At 40.0% G+C, this 19,251-nt stretch overlaps 1 protein-coding gene across 3 annotated transcripts in view; it reads right to left on the reverse strand.

The window, feature by feature from the left end:
• Positions 1-19,251, reverse strand: part of ATP8A (ATPase phospholipid transporting 8A1) — an 817,844-nt gene that overhangs the window by 667,019 nt on the left and 131,574 nt on the right. Inside the window, exon 1 of one of the 3 annotated variants that reach the window (XM_070092203.1) lies at positions 17,198-17,576. The exons of 1 other annotated variant lie outside the window; for it this stretch is intronic. Coding sequence is in view for 1 of the 2 variants with exons in the window: in XM_070092201.1 (XP_069948302.1) it covers positions 17,198-17,249 (52 nt within the window). In the remaining variant the exon portion in view is untranslated. Of the gene's footprint in view, positions 1-17,197; positions 17,577-19,251 lie in introns of those variants that run through there. One more of the 3 variants, XM_070092201.1, reaches the window with a different exon arrangement.

Here is a 19,251-nt window from a genome sequence, read left to right on the forward strand (position 1 = left end):
TATATGGGATAAACGTTCTTTGAGCAGCATGTATAGTGTTCAGAAAACTGTCATATTGATAGCTCACTTCGTTACCCCAGTCAACAGATGATAAGTGTTCTCTAAGCCCATCGTAATCTGCTAAGCGAAAATCTGGGACTGTTACTGAGTTATCGCTACTATCGTACTTCCATTCAATGCTAAATGTAATTGATTTGTGGTCGCTAGCTCCCAGTTCCTCTGAAATTTCTAAATTATTAACAAGGGATTCATTGTTTGCCAGAACTAAGTCAAGCAGGTTATTTCCCCTTGTAGGTTCTGTCACAAACTGCTTCAAAAAACAATCCTGAACTACTTCTAAGAAGTCGTATGATTCTAAATTCCCAGTCAAGAAATTCCAATCAATATGACTAAAGTTAAAGTCTCCTAGAATTACTACATTATCGTGCCTTGTGGCCTTAACAATTTCCTCCCATAGTAGTCTCCCCTGGTCCCTATCTAAGTTTGAGGGACGGTATATCACTCCTAAAATCAGTTTTTCATGCCCCTCTGAAAATTCTATCCAAACAGACTCTGTATGTGTTATTTCAGACTTAATACCCGTTTTTATGCAACAGTTCAAGTGATCTCGGACATACAATGCCACCCCACCCCCCTTCCCGATACTTCTATCTACTTGGAACAATTTAAAACCCTGAATATGACATTCCGCAGGCATGTCCCGACTTTTTGAATTAAACCACATCTCAGTTAAGGCAAATACATCAATGTTACCTGCACTAGCAACTAATCTCAACTCGTCCATCTTATTCCTAGCACTACGGCAATTAGCATAATAAACATTAAAAGACTCTCCTTTCTCTTTACCCTTCCTGCTCATATCTGTTTTTCTACTAAACCTATTACTGTCCTTATCACCCAAAGTCCCTGGCTTTTCAATATCTACCTCGTTCTGCTTATTACTAGTTCCCCTAGAACTCGTAATATTACTACACTGGGACTTCACTGTTTTCCTGCCAAAACCCATACCACTAACTATTCCTAGTTTAAAGTCCTAACAGCTCCCTCCACTGCAGTTGCCAGTGCTACCACCCCAGACCTAGATAAGTGAACCCCATCCCTGGCATACATGTCATTTCTGCCATAGAAGAGGTCCCAGTTGTCAATGAATGTTACCGCATTTTCCTTACAGTATTTGTCCAGCCAGCAATTGACACCAATTGCCCTGGACAACCATTCATTTCCAACTCCTCTCCTTGGCAAAATACCACATATGACAGGGTTCCCACCCTTACTCCTAATTATTTCTATTGCTGACCTATACCTGCTAATCAGGTCTTCACTCCTACGTCTGCCAACATCGTTGCCTCCAGCACTGAGACAGATAATAGGATTGCTCCCATTACCTCTCATGATGTCATCCAGACGGCTAACAATATCCTCCATCCCGGCCCCAGGAAAGCAAACTCTCTGTCTCCTACTCCTGTCCTTCAAGCAGAATGCCCTATCCATATACCTAACTTGGCTATCCCCAACAACAACAATATTCTTACTTTCCTTGGTGTCGTTCGTCGTGACGTTCCCAGTAGTCGACTCACATTCGTCGGGTAGCACCGAGAATGTATTTGATGTTTCCACAACAGTTTCCACGGCAGTCTCTTTCTTCTTCATCGTTTCTACCTTTCCATTCGTCTTCTTGATCGTCAACTTCGTTCCCTGCTGTCGAGCCACTGTCCAGTTTCCCTTCTTGACCTGAGGACTCAAAACAGGAGGACTACTACGAATCTTCTTGTTTTCCTCGATCAGTCGCCGAATCTCCAATTTCACCATCCTCAATTCTTCCTTAAGCTGTTGGTGAAGTTGCTCGATGGAGGGCATCTTGCTTCAATTCGTAGAGAGCGCGCAAACAGGTCTTCACAGAGCTAAGTACACGTCAACACTCTAGCTAAGTACATAATAATAATAATAATAATAATAATAATAATAATAATAATAATATAATAATAACATAATAATATACAGTTACTAGTCACCTAACGACCTACCCGTTTAACCACTCGGATTTACAATCTGCTCTCCGACCAGTGTACTGTATGTGTATTTTTATTTTTTTTTTGTTTTGTTTTTTAATGCCTAATTCTATTTTTAATATACTGAAATGTTATAAATGGGGCAGAGGTGACATTAAACTTTTCAGGGTCCAGACCCTTGATCTGAAACTTGTCCACAGGGTCCAAGAATTAAAAAAAAAAAAATTGTTTTTTCTCATGAAATGGTAGAGAATCTTTTTCAAAAGTAATAAACCAAAAATTATGAAATTTGATGGAAAATTGACGAAATTACACTCTTGGAAATTTTGCTGCATCAGCGGTATTTATGCATCGTCAATTTTGCCCACTTCGACTCCCATTTTAGGCCAATTACATTATTCCAGGCAACAAAATTCTTAGCTATTTCGCTAGTGTTACTATTTTATTGACTGAGCACAAGAAATCACCCAGTCAACTGTTTCAACTACCCAATAGTGATCGGAAATTGGTAATTTGGCCAATTTCACACAAATGTCAAAATGTTCCAATTTTAAAACAGGGTCCAGAATAAGCAATGCAGGCAGTGGCACTAAAATAACATTTCCTCTTTTTATTAGTTATATTTCCAGGCTTTACAAATGAATTCCATTTTTATTTTTTATTCAGATAATGAATTTTTATTCACACCAAAAAATAAAAGATTTACTGTTACATATGCAATATTATAATAATTGTATAAATATCAGTGCATTCATCAACGCACATTAGACCCACCAGCTGACGTGTATTGGACACATGAAGTCATTTGTTTACTCTTGAACATCGGCAAAAATCAAACATTTCTGCTACTTTGAACTCAGTTTCAAACTATTTTCAGTATTAAAACCAATGAAAATCATCTCTATTTCTGTAATATATCTTCCATTCTATCAAAAGAGACCAAGAAACTGTGAAAAACATATGAAAAACACGACAAAGTCACTGTTTTAATCCAAAAATACAGTCGCAGTTATTTTTTCCTCATTGTGCACTGTGTACTGCAGGATTTGTTTTATGTGGAGCACATTTACCACATAGATGTATTTTCTCATATCTAGGCCCAAATTAACCACTCTCAGCTTATCTGAGTGAGCTGAGCTCATGGCATAGAACTATGGTTTGGACCCTGGCTTCAAAGCTGTAGAACTACAGGACGGACCCTCAAAGGGTTAAAGCAATATCAATGGTTGACACAAACCCACTACCAGTACAGTATGCTTGAAATATCAGTAAGAGGTGGCTCCTCACTTAACGAACAATTTGCTTAACCCTTAAACTGTCCAAACAGATCTACATTCACATGTGTAGTGCTCCAAAAGTAGATCTACGTTTTTTTTTACATATTTTCAAATACAGTGGACCCTCGCCTAACGAACGCATCGCATAACGTTAAATTTGCCTAACAATACATTTTAACGCTAACTTTTGCCTCGGCTAACGCTAATAAACTTGCCTAACGATATTCGTTCTCGGGTACTAATTAATATCGTTAAGTGAGGGTCCACTGTATAACAAAAAAAAAAAAAACGAAGATCAAAGTTTTTTTTACACGTTTTCAAGTGTAAAAAAAAAAAAAAAAAAAAAAGGTCTACTTTTTTTACATACTTTCAAATGTTGAAAAAATGTAGATCTACGTTTGAACAGTTTAAGGGTTAAGAACATAAGAATCAAGGAAAACTACAGCAGGCCTACTGACCCATGCAAAGCAGGCCCATGTCCCCCTCCCCCCCTGGATTAGCCCAATGACCCACCTAGTCAGGTCATTTCCACTTAAGGAAGGAGCAAGGTATCAGACCTAGTAGCACAAGCAAGTCAGGTCCAACTCACACCCACTCATATATTTAACCTATTTTTAAAACTATACAATGTTTTAGCCTCTATAACTGTACTCGGGAGTTTGTTCCACTCATCCACAACTCTTACCAAACCAGTGTTTTCCTATATCCTTCCTGAATCTGAATTTTTTCCAACTTGAAACCACTGCTGCGAGTCCTGTCTTGGCTGGAAATTTTCAGCACACTATTTACATCCCCTTTATTTATTCCTGTTTTCAATTTATACACCTCGATCATGTACCCCGTAATTCTACGCCTATCGAGAGAGTTCAGATTCAGGGCCCTCAGTCTATCCTCATTACTTATATATGGGATCAACTTTGTCATCCTCCTCTGTACGTTTTCCAGAGCATTTATATCCATTCTGTAATACGGTGACCAAAACTGTGCAGCATAATCTAAATGAGGCCTAACCAAGGATATACAGAGTTGACGAACAACCTGAGGACTTCTATTATTTATACTTCCAGATATGAAGCCAAGGATTCTGTTAGCTTTATAGCGAATACTAATGCACTGCTGTCTTGGTTTTAGATTATTGCTAACCAGAACTCCTAAATCCTTTTCGCAATCAGTAGTATTAAGATCTACATTATTTAGCTTATATGTGGCATGGTTATTTTCCTGTCCAACATTTAGAATTTTGCATTTCTCTATATTAAACTGTATCTGCCACTTCTCTGACCATTGCATCAGTCTATTCAAATCATCCTGGAGTGCTCTAGTGTCCTCATTAGAATGAATTGGCCGACCTATTTTGGTGTCATCAGCAAATTTGCTTATGTCGCTGTTTATTCCCTCATCTATGGCGTTTATGTAAATTGTGAACAGCAATGTCCCCAACACTGACCCCTGCGGAACACCGTTTGTGGCGTGCCCCCATTCTGATTTCTCCCCATTTATGTAAACTCTCTGCTGCCTATTTGTCAACCACCCAGGGAAGTACTACCGTCCTGCCAGATGACTGTGAAACAAAAACCTGTAACTGTTTTGCATGATGGTAGGATTGCTGGTTTCTTTTTCTGTCTCATAAACACGCTAAGATAACAGGGATATCTTGCTACTCCTACTTACACTTTGGTCACACTTCACAGACACGCACATGCATATATATATATACATACATCTAGGTTTTTCTCCTTTTTCTAAATAGCTCTTGTTCTTCTTTATTTCTTCTATTGTCCATGGGGAAGTGGAAAAGAATCTTTCCTCCGTAAGCCATGCGTGTCGTATGAGGCGACTAAAATGCCGGGAGCAATGGGCTAGTAACCCCTTCTCCTGTATACAATTACTAAAAAAGAGAAGAAGAAAAACTTTATAAAACTGGGTTGCTTAAATGTGCGTGGATGTAGTGCGGATGACAAGAAACAGATGATTGCTGATGTTATGAATGAAAAGAAGTTGGATGTCCTGGCCCTAAGCGAAACAAAGCTGAAGGGGGTAGGAGAGTTTCAGTGGGGGGAAATAAATGGGATTAAATCTGGAGTATCTGAGAGAGTTAGAGCAAAGGAAGGGGTAGCAGTAATGTTAAATGATCAGTTATGGAAGGAGAAAAGAGAATATGAATGTGTAAATTCAAGAATTATGTGGATTAAAGTCAAGGTTGGATGCGAGAAGTGGGTCATAATAAGCGTGTATGCACCTGGAGAAGAGAGGAATGCAGAGGAGAGAGAGAGATTTTGGGAGATGTTAAGTGAATGTATAGGAGCCTTTGAACCAAGTGAGAGAGTAATTGTGGTAGGGGACTTGAATGCTAAAGTAGGAGAAACTTTTAGAGAGGGTGTGGTAGGTAAGTTTGGGGTGCCAGGTGTAAATGATAATGGGAGCCCTTTGATTGAACTTTGTATAGAAAGGGGTTTAGTTATAGGTAATACATATTTTAAGAAAAAGAGGATAAATAAGTATACACGATATGATGTAGGGCGAAATGACAGTAGTTTGTTGGATTATGTATTGGTAGATAAAAGACTGTTGAGTAGACTTCAGGATGTACATGTTTATAGAGGGGCCACAGATATATCAGATCACTTTCTAGTTGTAGCTACACTGAGAGTAAAAGGTAGATGGGATACAAGGAGAATAGAAGCATCAGGGAAGAGAGAGGTGAAGGTTTATAAACTAAAAGAGGAGGCAGTTAGGGTAAGATATAAACAGCTATTGGAGGATAGATGGGCTAATGAGAGCATAGGCAATGGGGTCGAAGAGGTATGGGGTAGGTTTAAAAATGTAGTGTTAGAGTGTTCAGCAGAAGTTTGTGGTTACAGGAAAGTGGGTGCAGGAGGGAAGAGGAGCGATTGGTGGAATGATGATGTAAAGAGAGTAGTAAGGGAGAAAAAGTTAGCATATGAGAAGTTTTTACAAAGTAGAAGTGATGCAAGGAGGGAAGAGTATATGGAGAAAAAGAGAGAAGTTAAGAGAGTGGTGAAGCAATGTAAAAAGAGAGCAAATGAGAGAGTGGGTGAGATGTTATCAACAAATTTTGTTGAAAATAAGAAAAAGTTTTGGAGTGAGATTAACAAGTTAAGAAAGCCTAGAGAACAAATGGATTTGTCAGTTAAAAATAGGAGAGGAGAGTTATTAAATGGAGAGTTAGAGGTATTGGGAAGATGGAAGGAATATTTTGAGGAATTGTTAAATGTTGATGAAGATAGGGAAGCTGTGATTTCGTGTATAGGGCAAGGAGGAATAACATCTTGTAGGAGTGAGGAAGAGCCAGTTGTGAGTGTGGGGGAAGTTCGTGAGGCAGTAGGCAAAATGAAAGGGGGTAAGGCAGCCGGGATTGATGGGATAAAGATAGAAATGTTAAAAGCAGGTGGGGATATAGTTTTGGAGTGGTTGGTGCAATTATTTAATAAATGTATGGAAGAGGGTAAGGTACCTAGGGATTGGCAGAGAGCATGCATAGTTCCTTTGTATAAAGGCAAAGGGGATAAAAGAGAGTGCAAAAATTATAGGGGGATAAGTCTGTTGAGTGTACCTGGTAAAGTGTATGGTAGAGTTATAATTGAAAGAATTAAGAGTAAGACGGAGAATAGGATAGCAGATGAACAAGGAGGCTTTAGGAAAGGTAGGGGGTGTGTGGACCAGGTGTTTACAGTGAAACATATAAGTGAACAGTATTTAGATAAGGCTAAAGAGGTCTTTGTGGCATTTATGGATTTGGAAAAGGCATATGACAGGGTGGATAGGGGGGCAATGTGGCAGATGTTGCAAGTGTATGGTGTAGGAGGTAGGTTACTGAAAGCAGTGAAGAGTTTTTACGAGGATAGTGAGGCTCAAGTTAGAGTATGTAGGAAAGAAGGAAATTTTTTCCCAGTAAAAGTAGGCCTTAGACAAGGATGTGTGATGTCACCGTGGTTGTTTAATATATTTATAGATGGGGTTGTAAGAGAAGTAAATGCGAGGGTCTTGGCAAGAGGCGTGGAGTTAAAAGATAAAGAATCACACACAAAGTGGGAGTTGTCACAGCTGCTCTTTGCTGATGACACTGTGCTCTTGGGAGATTCTGAAGAGAAGTTGCAGAGATTGGTGGATGAATTTGGTAGGGTGTGCAAAAGAAGAAAATTAAAGGTGAATACAGGAAAGAGTAAGGTTATGAGGATAACAAAAAGATTAGGTGATGAAAGATTGAATATCAGATTGGAGGGAGAGAGTATGGAGGAGGTGAATGTATTCAGATATTTGGGAGTGGACGTGTCAGCGGATGGGTCTATGAAAGATGAGGTGAATCATAGAATTGATGAGGGAAAAAGAGTGAGTGGTGCACTTAGGAGTCTGTGGAGACAAAGAACTTTGTCCTTGGAGGCAAAGAGGGGAATGTATGAGAGTATAGTTTTACCAACGCTCTTATATGGGTGTGAAGCGTGGGTGATGAATGTTGCAGCGAGGAGAAGGCTGGAGGCAGTGGAGATGTCATGTCTGAGGGCAATGTGTGGTGTGAATATAATGCAGAGAATTCGTAGTTTGGAAGTTAGGAGGAGGTGCAGGATTACCAAAACTGTTGTCCAGAGGGCTGAGGAAGGGTTGTTGAGGTGGTTCGGACATGTAGAGAGAATGGAGCGAAACAGAATGACTTCAAGAGTGTATCAGTCTGTAGTGGAAGGAAGGCGGGGTAGGGGTCGGCCTAGGAAGGGTTGGAGGGAGGGGGTAAAGCAGGTTTTGTGTGCGAGGGGCTTGGACTTCCAGCAGGCATGCGTGAGCGTGTTTGATAGGAGTGAATGGAGACAAATGGTTTTTAATACTTGACGTGCTGTTGGAGTGTGAGCAAAGTAACATTTATGAAGGGATTCAGGGAAACCGGCAGGCCGGACTTGAGTCCTGGAGATGGGAAGTACAGTGCCTGCACTCTGAAGGAGGGGTGTTAATGTTGCAGTTTAAAAACTGTAGTGTAAAGCACCCTTCTGGCAAGACAGTGATGGAGTGAATGATGGTGAAAGTTTTTCTTTTTCGGGCCACCCTGCCTTGGTGGGAATCGGCCGGTGTGATAATAAATAAAAAAAAACCTCTACCCAGGAAAAAATTTCTCCTATTCTGTGTGCCTAAGTTTCCACAATAGCCTCTGATGTGGAACTCTATCAAAAGCCTTACTGAAGTCCATATACACTATCATATTCGTTACCATGATCTACCTCCTCAAACACCTTAGAGTGAAAAAAGTTAGTACAGTGGTCCCTCGTTTTTCGTAATTAATCCATTCCTGGAGGAGCTACTATAAACGAAATTTACGATTTGCGAATCAATTTTCCCCATAAGAAATAATGTAAATATAATTAATCTGTTCCTGACACCCAGAAGTATTAAAACAAAAAATTTTTTTACATGAAATATACATGTAGTACATAAACAATACAATGGGAAATGATTAACAGCATAACACTTACCTTTATTGGAGATTCTTCTTAGTGTATGGGAGACTGGAGGAGGAGAGAGATTTAATTGTTTACAGTTTGGAAGGGGAATCCCCTTCCAGCAACACCTCAGGTACCAATTGCTTCTCTGGGGTTGCTTCTCTTCTCTGTTTCTTAATGCCACTAGGACCACCTTGAGAGTCACTTTAGTCCTGTCTCGCAAAGTAACTGTGGAGAGAGCTCTGTTTCTGGCGTCTCTAACACTTCCCTAAAATGGCTCAAGACTTTGTCACTGTACATATTTCTCACCTTCTTTACCACAGGCTTGGCACTAGGAGCTTTCTTTGGAGCCATGGTAGCTTATTTAGTACTTGCAAGCACTAAAATGAGTGGAATATTATGAAATATTTCGTAGGAGCACTTGAGGGGACCTTCACTCACTGGTAAACAATGCCAGACTGGCTGGGTAGGAAGGCCTCCCCGGCTCACACCATGTGTACGCGTCCCGGACGAACTACTATTCGCGAGTCAACCTATGAAAAGCGAGTCCATGTTTATACGAAAATACCCCTATGATTGGTGAAATTTACGATTGCCGAGAACTACGAAAAGCGAGGGACCATTGTAAATTCGCAAGACAGGAACGCCCCTTTGTAAAACCGTGTAGAGATTCATTAATCAATTTATGTCTATCAAGATGGCTACGAATTGCTTCGGCCATTATTGATTCAATAAATTTTCCCACTATAGAGGTATGGCTTATTGGTCTATAGCTCAAAGCTAAGGATCTGTCACCTGCCTTGCCTATTATTTCAGGAATATCGCTAGTATTTTCCTGGGTAAAAACTGAGAGGAAGTTTTGAAAAATTCACAAATATCCTTATCACTGTCAGTGATCTGACCTGATTTACTCTTAAGTGGGTCTATCTTGTTCCTAATCTTACTTCTGTATAACTGAAAGAACCCTTTTGGGTTAGTCTTCGAATCCCTTGCAACTTTAGCCTCATAATCCCTTTTTGCTTTAATTCCTTTTTTTATTTCTCTCTTTAATTGAATATAGTGATGTCTTAACTGCCCATCCCCTCTTTTGATATGCCTATATATGCCTCTCTTTTGACCAATGAGATGTTTTAATCTATTGTTCATCCATTTGGGATCATTTTTGTTAGATCTAATTTCCCTACCTGGAACAAAAGTTGTCTGGGGCAGCTAGAACTATGCTCTCAAAAACGTCATATTGGCAACCAAGATCATCTCCCTGACCCATAGTCAGGTTATCCCAATTTAGCCCACCCAGGTAATTTCTCAGTCCCATGAAATCGGCAAAGCAAAACTCAGGGACAGAGATTTGATTGCAGTTGTCTGGGTAATTCCATGATATATTGAAACTAAGTGATTTGTGATCACCTTCCCCAAGCTCATCATTAACCTCAAGATTATTAATTAGTGATTCTTTGTTGGCAAGAACCAAATCAAGAAGATTGTTTCCTCTAGTTGGTTCTGTCACAAACTGTTTTAAAAAGCAATCCTGAACCGTATCAAGACAGTCACTAGGCTCAAGATTTCCTGTCATATTGTTCCAATCAATTTGTTTAAAGTTAAAATCTCCCATTAACACAATATTTTCATATCTAGATGCCTGATGAATTTTGTCCCATAACAGCTTACTGCACTCCCTATCAAGGTTTGGGGGGCCTATAAATCACACCCAAAATTAATTTGTCACGACCCTCGAGAAACTGTAGGAACAGAACTCGGTTGTTAAATGTGGAGTGCCTGTAATAAAATAATAATACGTAATAATATAATAATATTATTATTATAGATTGTACATGCTCCATTCCCAATCAAGAGAAATGTAAACAAACATAAAGATGCTATACAGTGGACCCCCGGTTAACGATATTTTTTCATTCCAGAAGTATGTTCAGGTGCCAGTACTGACCAAATTTGTTCCCATAAGGAATATTGTGAAGTAGATTAGTCCATTTCAGACCCCCAAACATACACGTACAAACGCACTTACATAAATACACTTACATAATTGGTTGCATTGGGAGGTGATCGTTATGCGGGGGTCCACTGTATTAAGTCATAAATACACAGGAATTTCGTTTTAACAGTACAGTATATATCTTTTCCTTTTTGACATCTAGTGTTAGTAATACACATCTAAAGTGTTTTGTATCATATTGATGTAGGCACTATCTTGTAAACAACACGTAAATGTACGATAACGATAAATACAGAGCAGTACTGTAAATGCATTTTCTCTTCCATAAGATTTTCTTAATAACATTTTTCTTTCTCTAGCTTACTTTATTGTAAGAATACAGTATATAATACATATAGCATACAAAATATGTTATTGGTAAGGCTTTAGGTCAACACTAGGCCATTAGTAGTTAAGTTTTTGGGTAGTCAAAAGTTATATGTTGATTTTTGACTGAAGGGAGGATATTGGCATCCCTAACCCCTGCAGTGTTCAAGGGTCAACTGTATTTACTTTTTCCTTTATGCCTACTGACTCTCTGCTCAACACACAACCCCAGAATTGTAAAGTAACCATAGGATTTTATACAAAATGTGCTCATTTTTACTTATGAAGGAACTTAATGATCATGCAAGGACGAATTACTACCAGTATGGGTTTTTCATTACTTTACGATGATTCCCCTTATACGAACTCACTTATATGCAGTGACCTTATTTCTACCAGGACCTCTCTATATCTGGCAGAAGTTCACTTTTATGCAATTAGAGTACATGGTTTCTATGAACTTTTTGTTCATACTTAATCACCCATAAACAGTATCACTTGATTTTTAAAATACAGTATTGTATCTCTCTAAATTTCACTTGAAAATAGTTAATAATGACATTCATATTCATTTAGAAATTTTAGCATACATACAGAGGTACAAAAAAAATACAGGTAAGAGCAGCATGCCAAAGCCACTTATATGCATAGCATTACGGGCTGGCTTAAAATTAACTTTAGATTAACTAAGCAATGATGAAATCAGTGATAAGACATTATTGTAAACAGATAACTATAAAGCACAAATGAGTATTACAAAGACAGGTCATATGGTTGCATGCATTGCTGTTCATTCAGTAGAATGGAGTATTCTGTTAGGTAGTGTATTTAAAAATATAACAGTTAGATTGGGTCCTAGGTTTAACATTTATGTGATATAATTGTGAGTAACATTTTAGATATACAATTTATAAGGTTCAGTTATTCAGTATTTATTTGGTTTTGAGTGAGTAAGTGAACTTTGAGAAGAGACTTGAATTTATAAACAGGTAGTGTTTCTTTTATATTTGCAGGTAATGAATTCCAGATTTTAGGGCCTTTTATGTGCATTGAGTTTTTGCATAGCGTGAGATGGACACGAGGAACATCAAAGAGTGATCTGTGCCTTGTGTTATGGTCATGTGTTCTGTTGAGGTTGGCAAGGAGATGTTTGAGGGGAGGGTTAATATCAGAGTTAAGTGTTCTATGTATGTAATAGGTGCAATAATAAGTATGGATGTTTTGTATGGTGAGTAGGTTGAGTGTTTTGAATATTGGTGGAGAGGACTTAATAGAACGAAAACAGATGTGGGCATGGTAAATCCAAAGAGCTTATTTTTAATGAAAACCAATAATTGTTTCTAATTTAATCATCTTTATGTGACAAATGATGGAACCAAACAAAAAAAAAAAAAAAAAACTCTTAAGTGCTTTAATTAATTTCAGTGGTTAGACATATCACAAGGACAATTTTCTTGGCTTATGCATTGTTCAGCAGTTCCCATACTGGAATCCATGGATACCAAGAGCCTCAAGGCAGGTTATGAAATTTCAAAGAAAATCAGAGAATTAAAAAATGTATAAATAATGAGGCATTGAATAAACTAAAGTTTTGAGAAAATTAGCTTCAAAGTTGAAATTTAATTTACAAACAAAACAAAAGTTTATTTCGTCGCAAAGGTTATTACAGTGTGTGTTTACATTTCATAATTTGACTGGTAAAAAGAAAGCCACTATAATTCCGAGGCATTTTGGGCAGACTTAGCCTAATTTATTTGTCGTTGTTATTTTTTTGGTTTTTGTACAAAATACTGTGAATAAAGAGTGGGAGTCCATTGTTGGCTGTATCCTCATCTTACAAACTGAAGGACAAGGTATCTCTCCCAGCATAAGTGAGACATTGAGCATAGTATTTCCTTACAGTTGCTGCCTCTGTTTACCTGGCAATAAGTAGGCATTTGGGTTTTAGTTGACTGTTGTGGGTTACAGTGTGAGATGATTAATGGAACCCAATGGAAGATACAGGACACAGTCCTGAGTTAGTAACACAAACAAAATCTATTTTACTTTAAATTATATGGGAAAAAATAAAGTGAAAAATGTCATTACTACTGGCCAAGTTGATTCAAACCACTAACCACAATATACTGACCATATTTTGCCTTTATTTTTTTTACATCATAAAGATCAAGTTTTTAAATGTTTTGAGTTCTGACTTCAGTGTTGCATACTGATGAAAAGGGCAGCTTTCCCCAATTTCTTAAAATTATATACTATATATATAACTATACACATATGATTTTTTATTATTATTATTATTATTATTACAATCATGGGAGAGAAGTAAACCCATAGGTCATATAACACCTGGGAAATAGAAAATGAGAGGAAGATGGAATCAATCCAAGAAAAAGAAGAGCTCCAATTCCTTGGATCCACAACCTTTCACTGGCATGAAGGGATGTACAGTACACACAAGAATTCTATAAAAGTTAGATTTCAATCACAATGTAGTACACTGTATACATACACTGTACAGGAGGGCCCTGCTTGTACAGCAGGTTAGGTTCTGGGCTACCGCTGTACCGTGAAAAGTCACTGTAAAGTGAATCATAGCGTTTTTCACTTTCAAATGCATATAAAAGCCTGATAATATGTTTACACTATCATATACAGTGGACCCCCGCATAACGATATCATTTCAATCCAGAAGTCTGTTTGGGTGCCGCTATAGACCGAATTTGTTCCCATAAGAAATATTGTGAATTAGATTAGTCCGTTTCAGACCCCTAAAAATACACCTACAAAAGCACTTACAAAAATACACTTACATAATTGGTCGAGTTGGGAGCTAATCGTTATGTGGGGGTCCACTGTATTGAGCAATATAGCTAAGCCTAAAAAATGCACATACAGTGCACACATCACATACCTTAAAATATTTTCATCCTCGGCTTATAGTGAGCCGTGAATATATTTATTGTAGGAAGTCTGAATAAATGAAGAAAGGGTACAACTGAAAACTGCTTTATTAGCAAAACACTGTAAAGCAAAGCACTGTAAAGCGGGGGCTGCCTGTATACACATACTTTACTGTGTTTTTTTACTTGTCAACACTCCTTCGATCACAGTGCTATCACCCCCATGGGTTTATCACTTTTCATGAATATAACAATGATCTTCTGATTGAGATATGTCTTATTCATTACAAATCCACTTGTTCCCACTTGTCAATCTATATATCTGACCTTTCAGAGGATAAAAACTTATAGGAAAATGCTAGCACTGAATAACACCACTACTGTAGTTTTTAACCATCTGCCAAATCTTGAAACATTATTATTTGGCCTAGAGGCAAAGTCTCTCGCTTCACATGTTGAGGGTCCGAGTTCAATTTCTGTTGAGGGTGGAAACATTGGGTGCGTTTCCTTACACCTGCTGTCCACATTCACCAATCAGTAAAAATGGGTACTTGGGTGTTAGTCAGCTGATGTAGGTTGCATCCTGGGATAAAATTTACCTAATTTGCCTGAAATTCTCTGCATAACAAGCAGCTTTCTATATACATGTAGCAGTATGTCACTGATGTTGGCTAGGTCTGTATACCTGGTACACGTACTTGTAGAAATAAAACTATTATTATTATATTATCAGTCACTGAAGAACACCACTATATTCAGTCTTTGCAAAAAAATAAAAATCATTGATGTGCAACACAAAAGGAATGTTGTTGCTTATCATGTAGCTATCAATCAGAAAAATTAAAAACTTAATGAAAGCAAAAAAAGTCAGATTATTAAATATTGGTGTTTAGTATTTTTTAAGTCCCCCAATAAATTACTGGGAGCACGTGAGGTTCCTAAAACTGTATTCCCTGGAACGCAGGCGGGAGAGATACATGATTATATACGCCTGGAAAATCCTAGAGGGACTAGTACCGAACTTGCACATGAAAATCACTCACTACGAAAGCAAAAGACTTGGCAAACGATGCAACATCCCCCCAATGAAAAGCAGGGGTGTCACTAGCACGTTAAGAGACCATACAATAAGTGTCAGGGGCCCGAGACTGTTCAACTGCCTCCCAGCATACATAAGGGGGATTACCAACAGACCCCTGGCAGTCTTCAAGTTGGCACTGGACAAGCACCTAAAGTCGGTTCCTGACCAGCCGGGCTGTGGCTCGTACGTTGGTTTGCGTGCAGCCAGCAGCAACAGCCTGGTTGATCAGGCTCTGATCCACCAGGAGGCCTGGTCACAGACCGGGCCGCGGGGGCGTTGACCCCCGGAACTCTCTCCAGGTAAACTCCAGGTAATAAAGATCCTTAAATTATTTGTGTATTTTATGTATCCATTTCCAAACATTTTTTGTATCAAACTTTTTTTTTGTGGACTGCTGTAGTTTTTAACCATCAGTCACTCCTTGAAGTATAATGATCTTGACTTCAGTCAGTGGACAACACCACTACAGTACCTGGTATTAGAACAAGTTCTCACTACTTTAATCAATAGTAATTCTCGTGACAATGGCATTTTTTAAATATAAAAACTTAACACATCCTGATGTACCTAGCAGTAATGTAAACTTAAGAGTATAGAAAAACTAGTTATTTAAACAATAAAAACATATGCATGATAACAGTATGTCAAGTATCTCTTCATGCAGCCAGCAACAGATTGTTAAAGGCTATCTGCATTGTAAGATAAGACAGTTAAAATTTGTTCGAATTTTTAACATGGGGGATAATCTATCCAGGATAACCCAAGAAAGTCGGTGCAGCATTATTTCCATTGGTGTCCTTTAATCCTGTTCCCAGGATGCAACCCACACCAGTCTACTAACACCTACTTACTGCTAGGTGAACAGAGACAGCAGATGTGAGGAAACATACCCAACGTTTCCACCCATTGTAATAAAGTTGGTAGAATTACCGACAATATGTAAAGTAAAAGGACACAAGTGCAACTAATGTGACATTTATTGTGGCAACGTTTCGCTCTCCAGGAGCTTTATCAAGCTTGATAAAGCTCCTGGAGAGCGAAACGTTGCCACAATAAATGTCACATTAGTTGCACTTGTGTCCTTTTACTTTACGTTTCCACCCATGCTGGGGACTGAACCTTGGTAGCAACCAGTTTATAGGTTAGATAGGATAATAAAGCATAGGTTAGGTTAGGTTAGGATAGGTTAAAATATGATGAAACAGTATAAAATTTTTACCCCAAAGGGTTAGCCATCAATGATAAATCAATAAAAGTGTGTGCCACATTGGGAAGTGTCAGTTTTATTTCCAATGGGATCCTGTAATCCTCTCCCTCAGGGTGCGACCCTCAGCTCTCAACCAATAATCAGGTACTGTCAGGTGAACATGGTCAGCACGTGTCAGGAAAACATTCCTAGTGTTTCACCTGTGCTGGGATTAATCCCTGGTCTCTCAGTGTGTGAGCTGAGGATTTTATCAAATGAGCCATGGCTGAGTTAGGTTATGTTAAGTTTAGTTAGGTTAAGTTAGGTTAGGTTACATTAATTTAGGTTATGTTAGGCTAGGTTACGTTAAGTTATGATTGGTTAGTCTAATTTAGGTGAATGTAATTCTAGAACCATTTAACCACAAATAAGTTAACTAAAAATAAACAAATGTGTCACCTCAGACAATACAGTTCAGTACAAGTTTACACTGGGTCATCAGGCTGAGGGTCAAACAGCCATGACTATATATTAACATACCAATCAACACACTTTACTATGAATTATTATTCCTCATATCACTTCTAGTTCCACTTGCCTTTCTATATTTTTACGGTTGTAATAATACATTTTGTCGCTAACCCTGAGACTTAGACTAAGAAGTGTATGCAAGATTTTATTTAGGTATTGCATATATAATATACAATTTTTAAAAAATGGTGTTAGGGTCCAGATGTCATGGGGACACTACAGTAGTGTATAATGTATTTTTATTACGGGTCAATGATCGAGGTTACAATACATTAAGCTTACCATATATACGACATTCCACAAGAAAACCTTTTATCTGTTATCTATTAACTGATGTGAGTGACATTATCTATATTATCAGCGGTGATATAATGAGTAAACAAAGGAATACAAGGAAGGAGTAAACAAAGGAGTAAAAGATAAGGAGTAAATAAGGAAGAAGTACTCACCTGTGAAGAGGTTGACTACGTCTGATGTATTAGTCCGTCGCAACATTTCCATCCCCTGGGGGTGACAATATATCCTGGAGGTGGGGGTCACTGGGTGGTAAGACGTGGAGGAGGAGGAGGGAGCAACGAGTGACCTGACCTACACATGGTTGAGGAGGTCAGTGGTGCACTTCTGATGTGCACTACACTCATACTGACCACCCTCCTTGTGTTGCTCACCTGCCACCCACCACCCTACAGTGGTGCTGCCACCCACCACCCTACTGTGGTGCTACCACCCACCGCCCTACTGTGGTGCTCAGCTACCACCCACCGCCCTACTGTGGTGCTCAGCTGCCACCCACCGCCCTATTGTGTTGCTCAGCTGCCACCCACCGCCCTACTGTGGTGTTCAGCTGCCACCCACCACCCTACTGTGTTGCTCAGCTGCCACTCACCCTGTGTTATTGTCGATACTCAGGTGTGCCAACTCTGGCTTACTCCTGGGTAGCCTGCCACCCCTCACTACTCACATGTCACCCCACACCACTCACACGCTGCCCCTCACTACTCACATGTCACCCCACACCACTCACACGCTGCCCCTCACTACTCACATGTCACCCCACACCACTCACACGCTGCCCCTCACTACTCACATGTCACCCCACACCACTCACACGCTGCCCCTCACTACTCACATGTCACCCCACACCATTCACATGCTGCCCCTCACTACTCACGTCACCCCACACCACTCACACGCTGCCCCTCACTACTCACATGTCACGCTGCCCCCACACCACTCATCACGCTGCCCCTCACTACTCCATTTCACCCCACACCACTCACACGCTGCCCCTCACTACTCACATGTCACACCCCACACGCTGCCCCTCACACTCACATGCTGCCCCTCACTACTCACGTCACCCCACACCACTCACACGCTGCCCCTCACTACTCACATGTCACCCCACACCACTCACACGCTGCCCCTCACTACTCACATGTCACCCCACACCACTCACACGCTGCCCCTCACTACTCACATGTCACCCCACACCACTCACACGCTGCCCCTCACTACTCACATGTCACCCCACACCACTCACACGCTGCCCCTCACTACTCACATGTCACCCCACACCACTCACACGCTGCCCCTCACTACTCACATGTCACCCCACACCACTCACGCTGCCCCTCACTACTCACGTCACCCCACACCACTCACACGTTGTCCCTCACTACTCACATGTCACCCCACACCACTCACATGCTGCCCCTCACACTCACATGTCACCCCACACCACTCACGCTGCCCCTCACTACTTACATATCACCCCACACCACTCACACACTGCCCCTCACTACTCACATGTCACCCCACACCACTCACACGCTGCCCCTCACTACTCACATGTCACCCCACACCACTCACACACTGCCCCTCACTACTCACATGTCACCCCACACCACTCACACTGCCCCTCACTACTCACACGTCACACCATACCACTCACACGCTGCCCCTCACTACTCACATGTCACCCCACACCACTCATGCTGCCCCTCACTACTCACATGTCACCCCACACCACTCACACGCTGCCCCTCACTACTCACACGTCACACCTCCTGATGCCAACAACAAAATCCCCCCAACAAACATGCAACACAACCTCATTTACATTTGCTAATATACAGGGCCTTAAGCCATCCACAAACAACAAAATATCTTTCATTAGTGGACTTCTAGAGGAGTCAAATTCATTGTTTGCAGCCTTCACAGAGATCCACGCAAAAGATTTCTTTGACAGTGAAATATGGATACCTGGATACAACCTTTTCAGATGCGACAGAAAGAACAGGCAACAAGGGGGGATTGGCCTGTACGTCAAAGAGTCACTCATTTGCACAGAGATACTGAACACCACAAATTATGTAGTTGAAGTTCTGACAATAAAAATCGAGAACCAAAACTTAGTCATTGTACTTGTATATAAGCCACCGGATGCAACTTCCCAACAGTTCAAAGAACAACTGTCAAAAATCGACTCATGTCTGGACAA

The sequence above is a fragment of the Cherax quadricarinatus genome, chromosome 38, assembly GCF_038502225.1.
Source record: "Cherax quadricarinatus isolate ZL_2023a chromosome 38, ASM3850222v1, whole genome shotgun sequence".
In the NCBI taxonomy this organism is placed as follows: Eukaryota; Metazoa; Arthropoda; class Malacostraca; order Decapoda; family Parastacidae; genus Cherax; species Cherax quadricarinatus.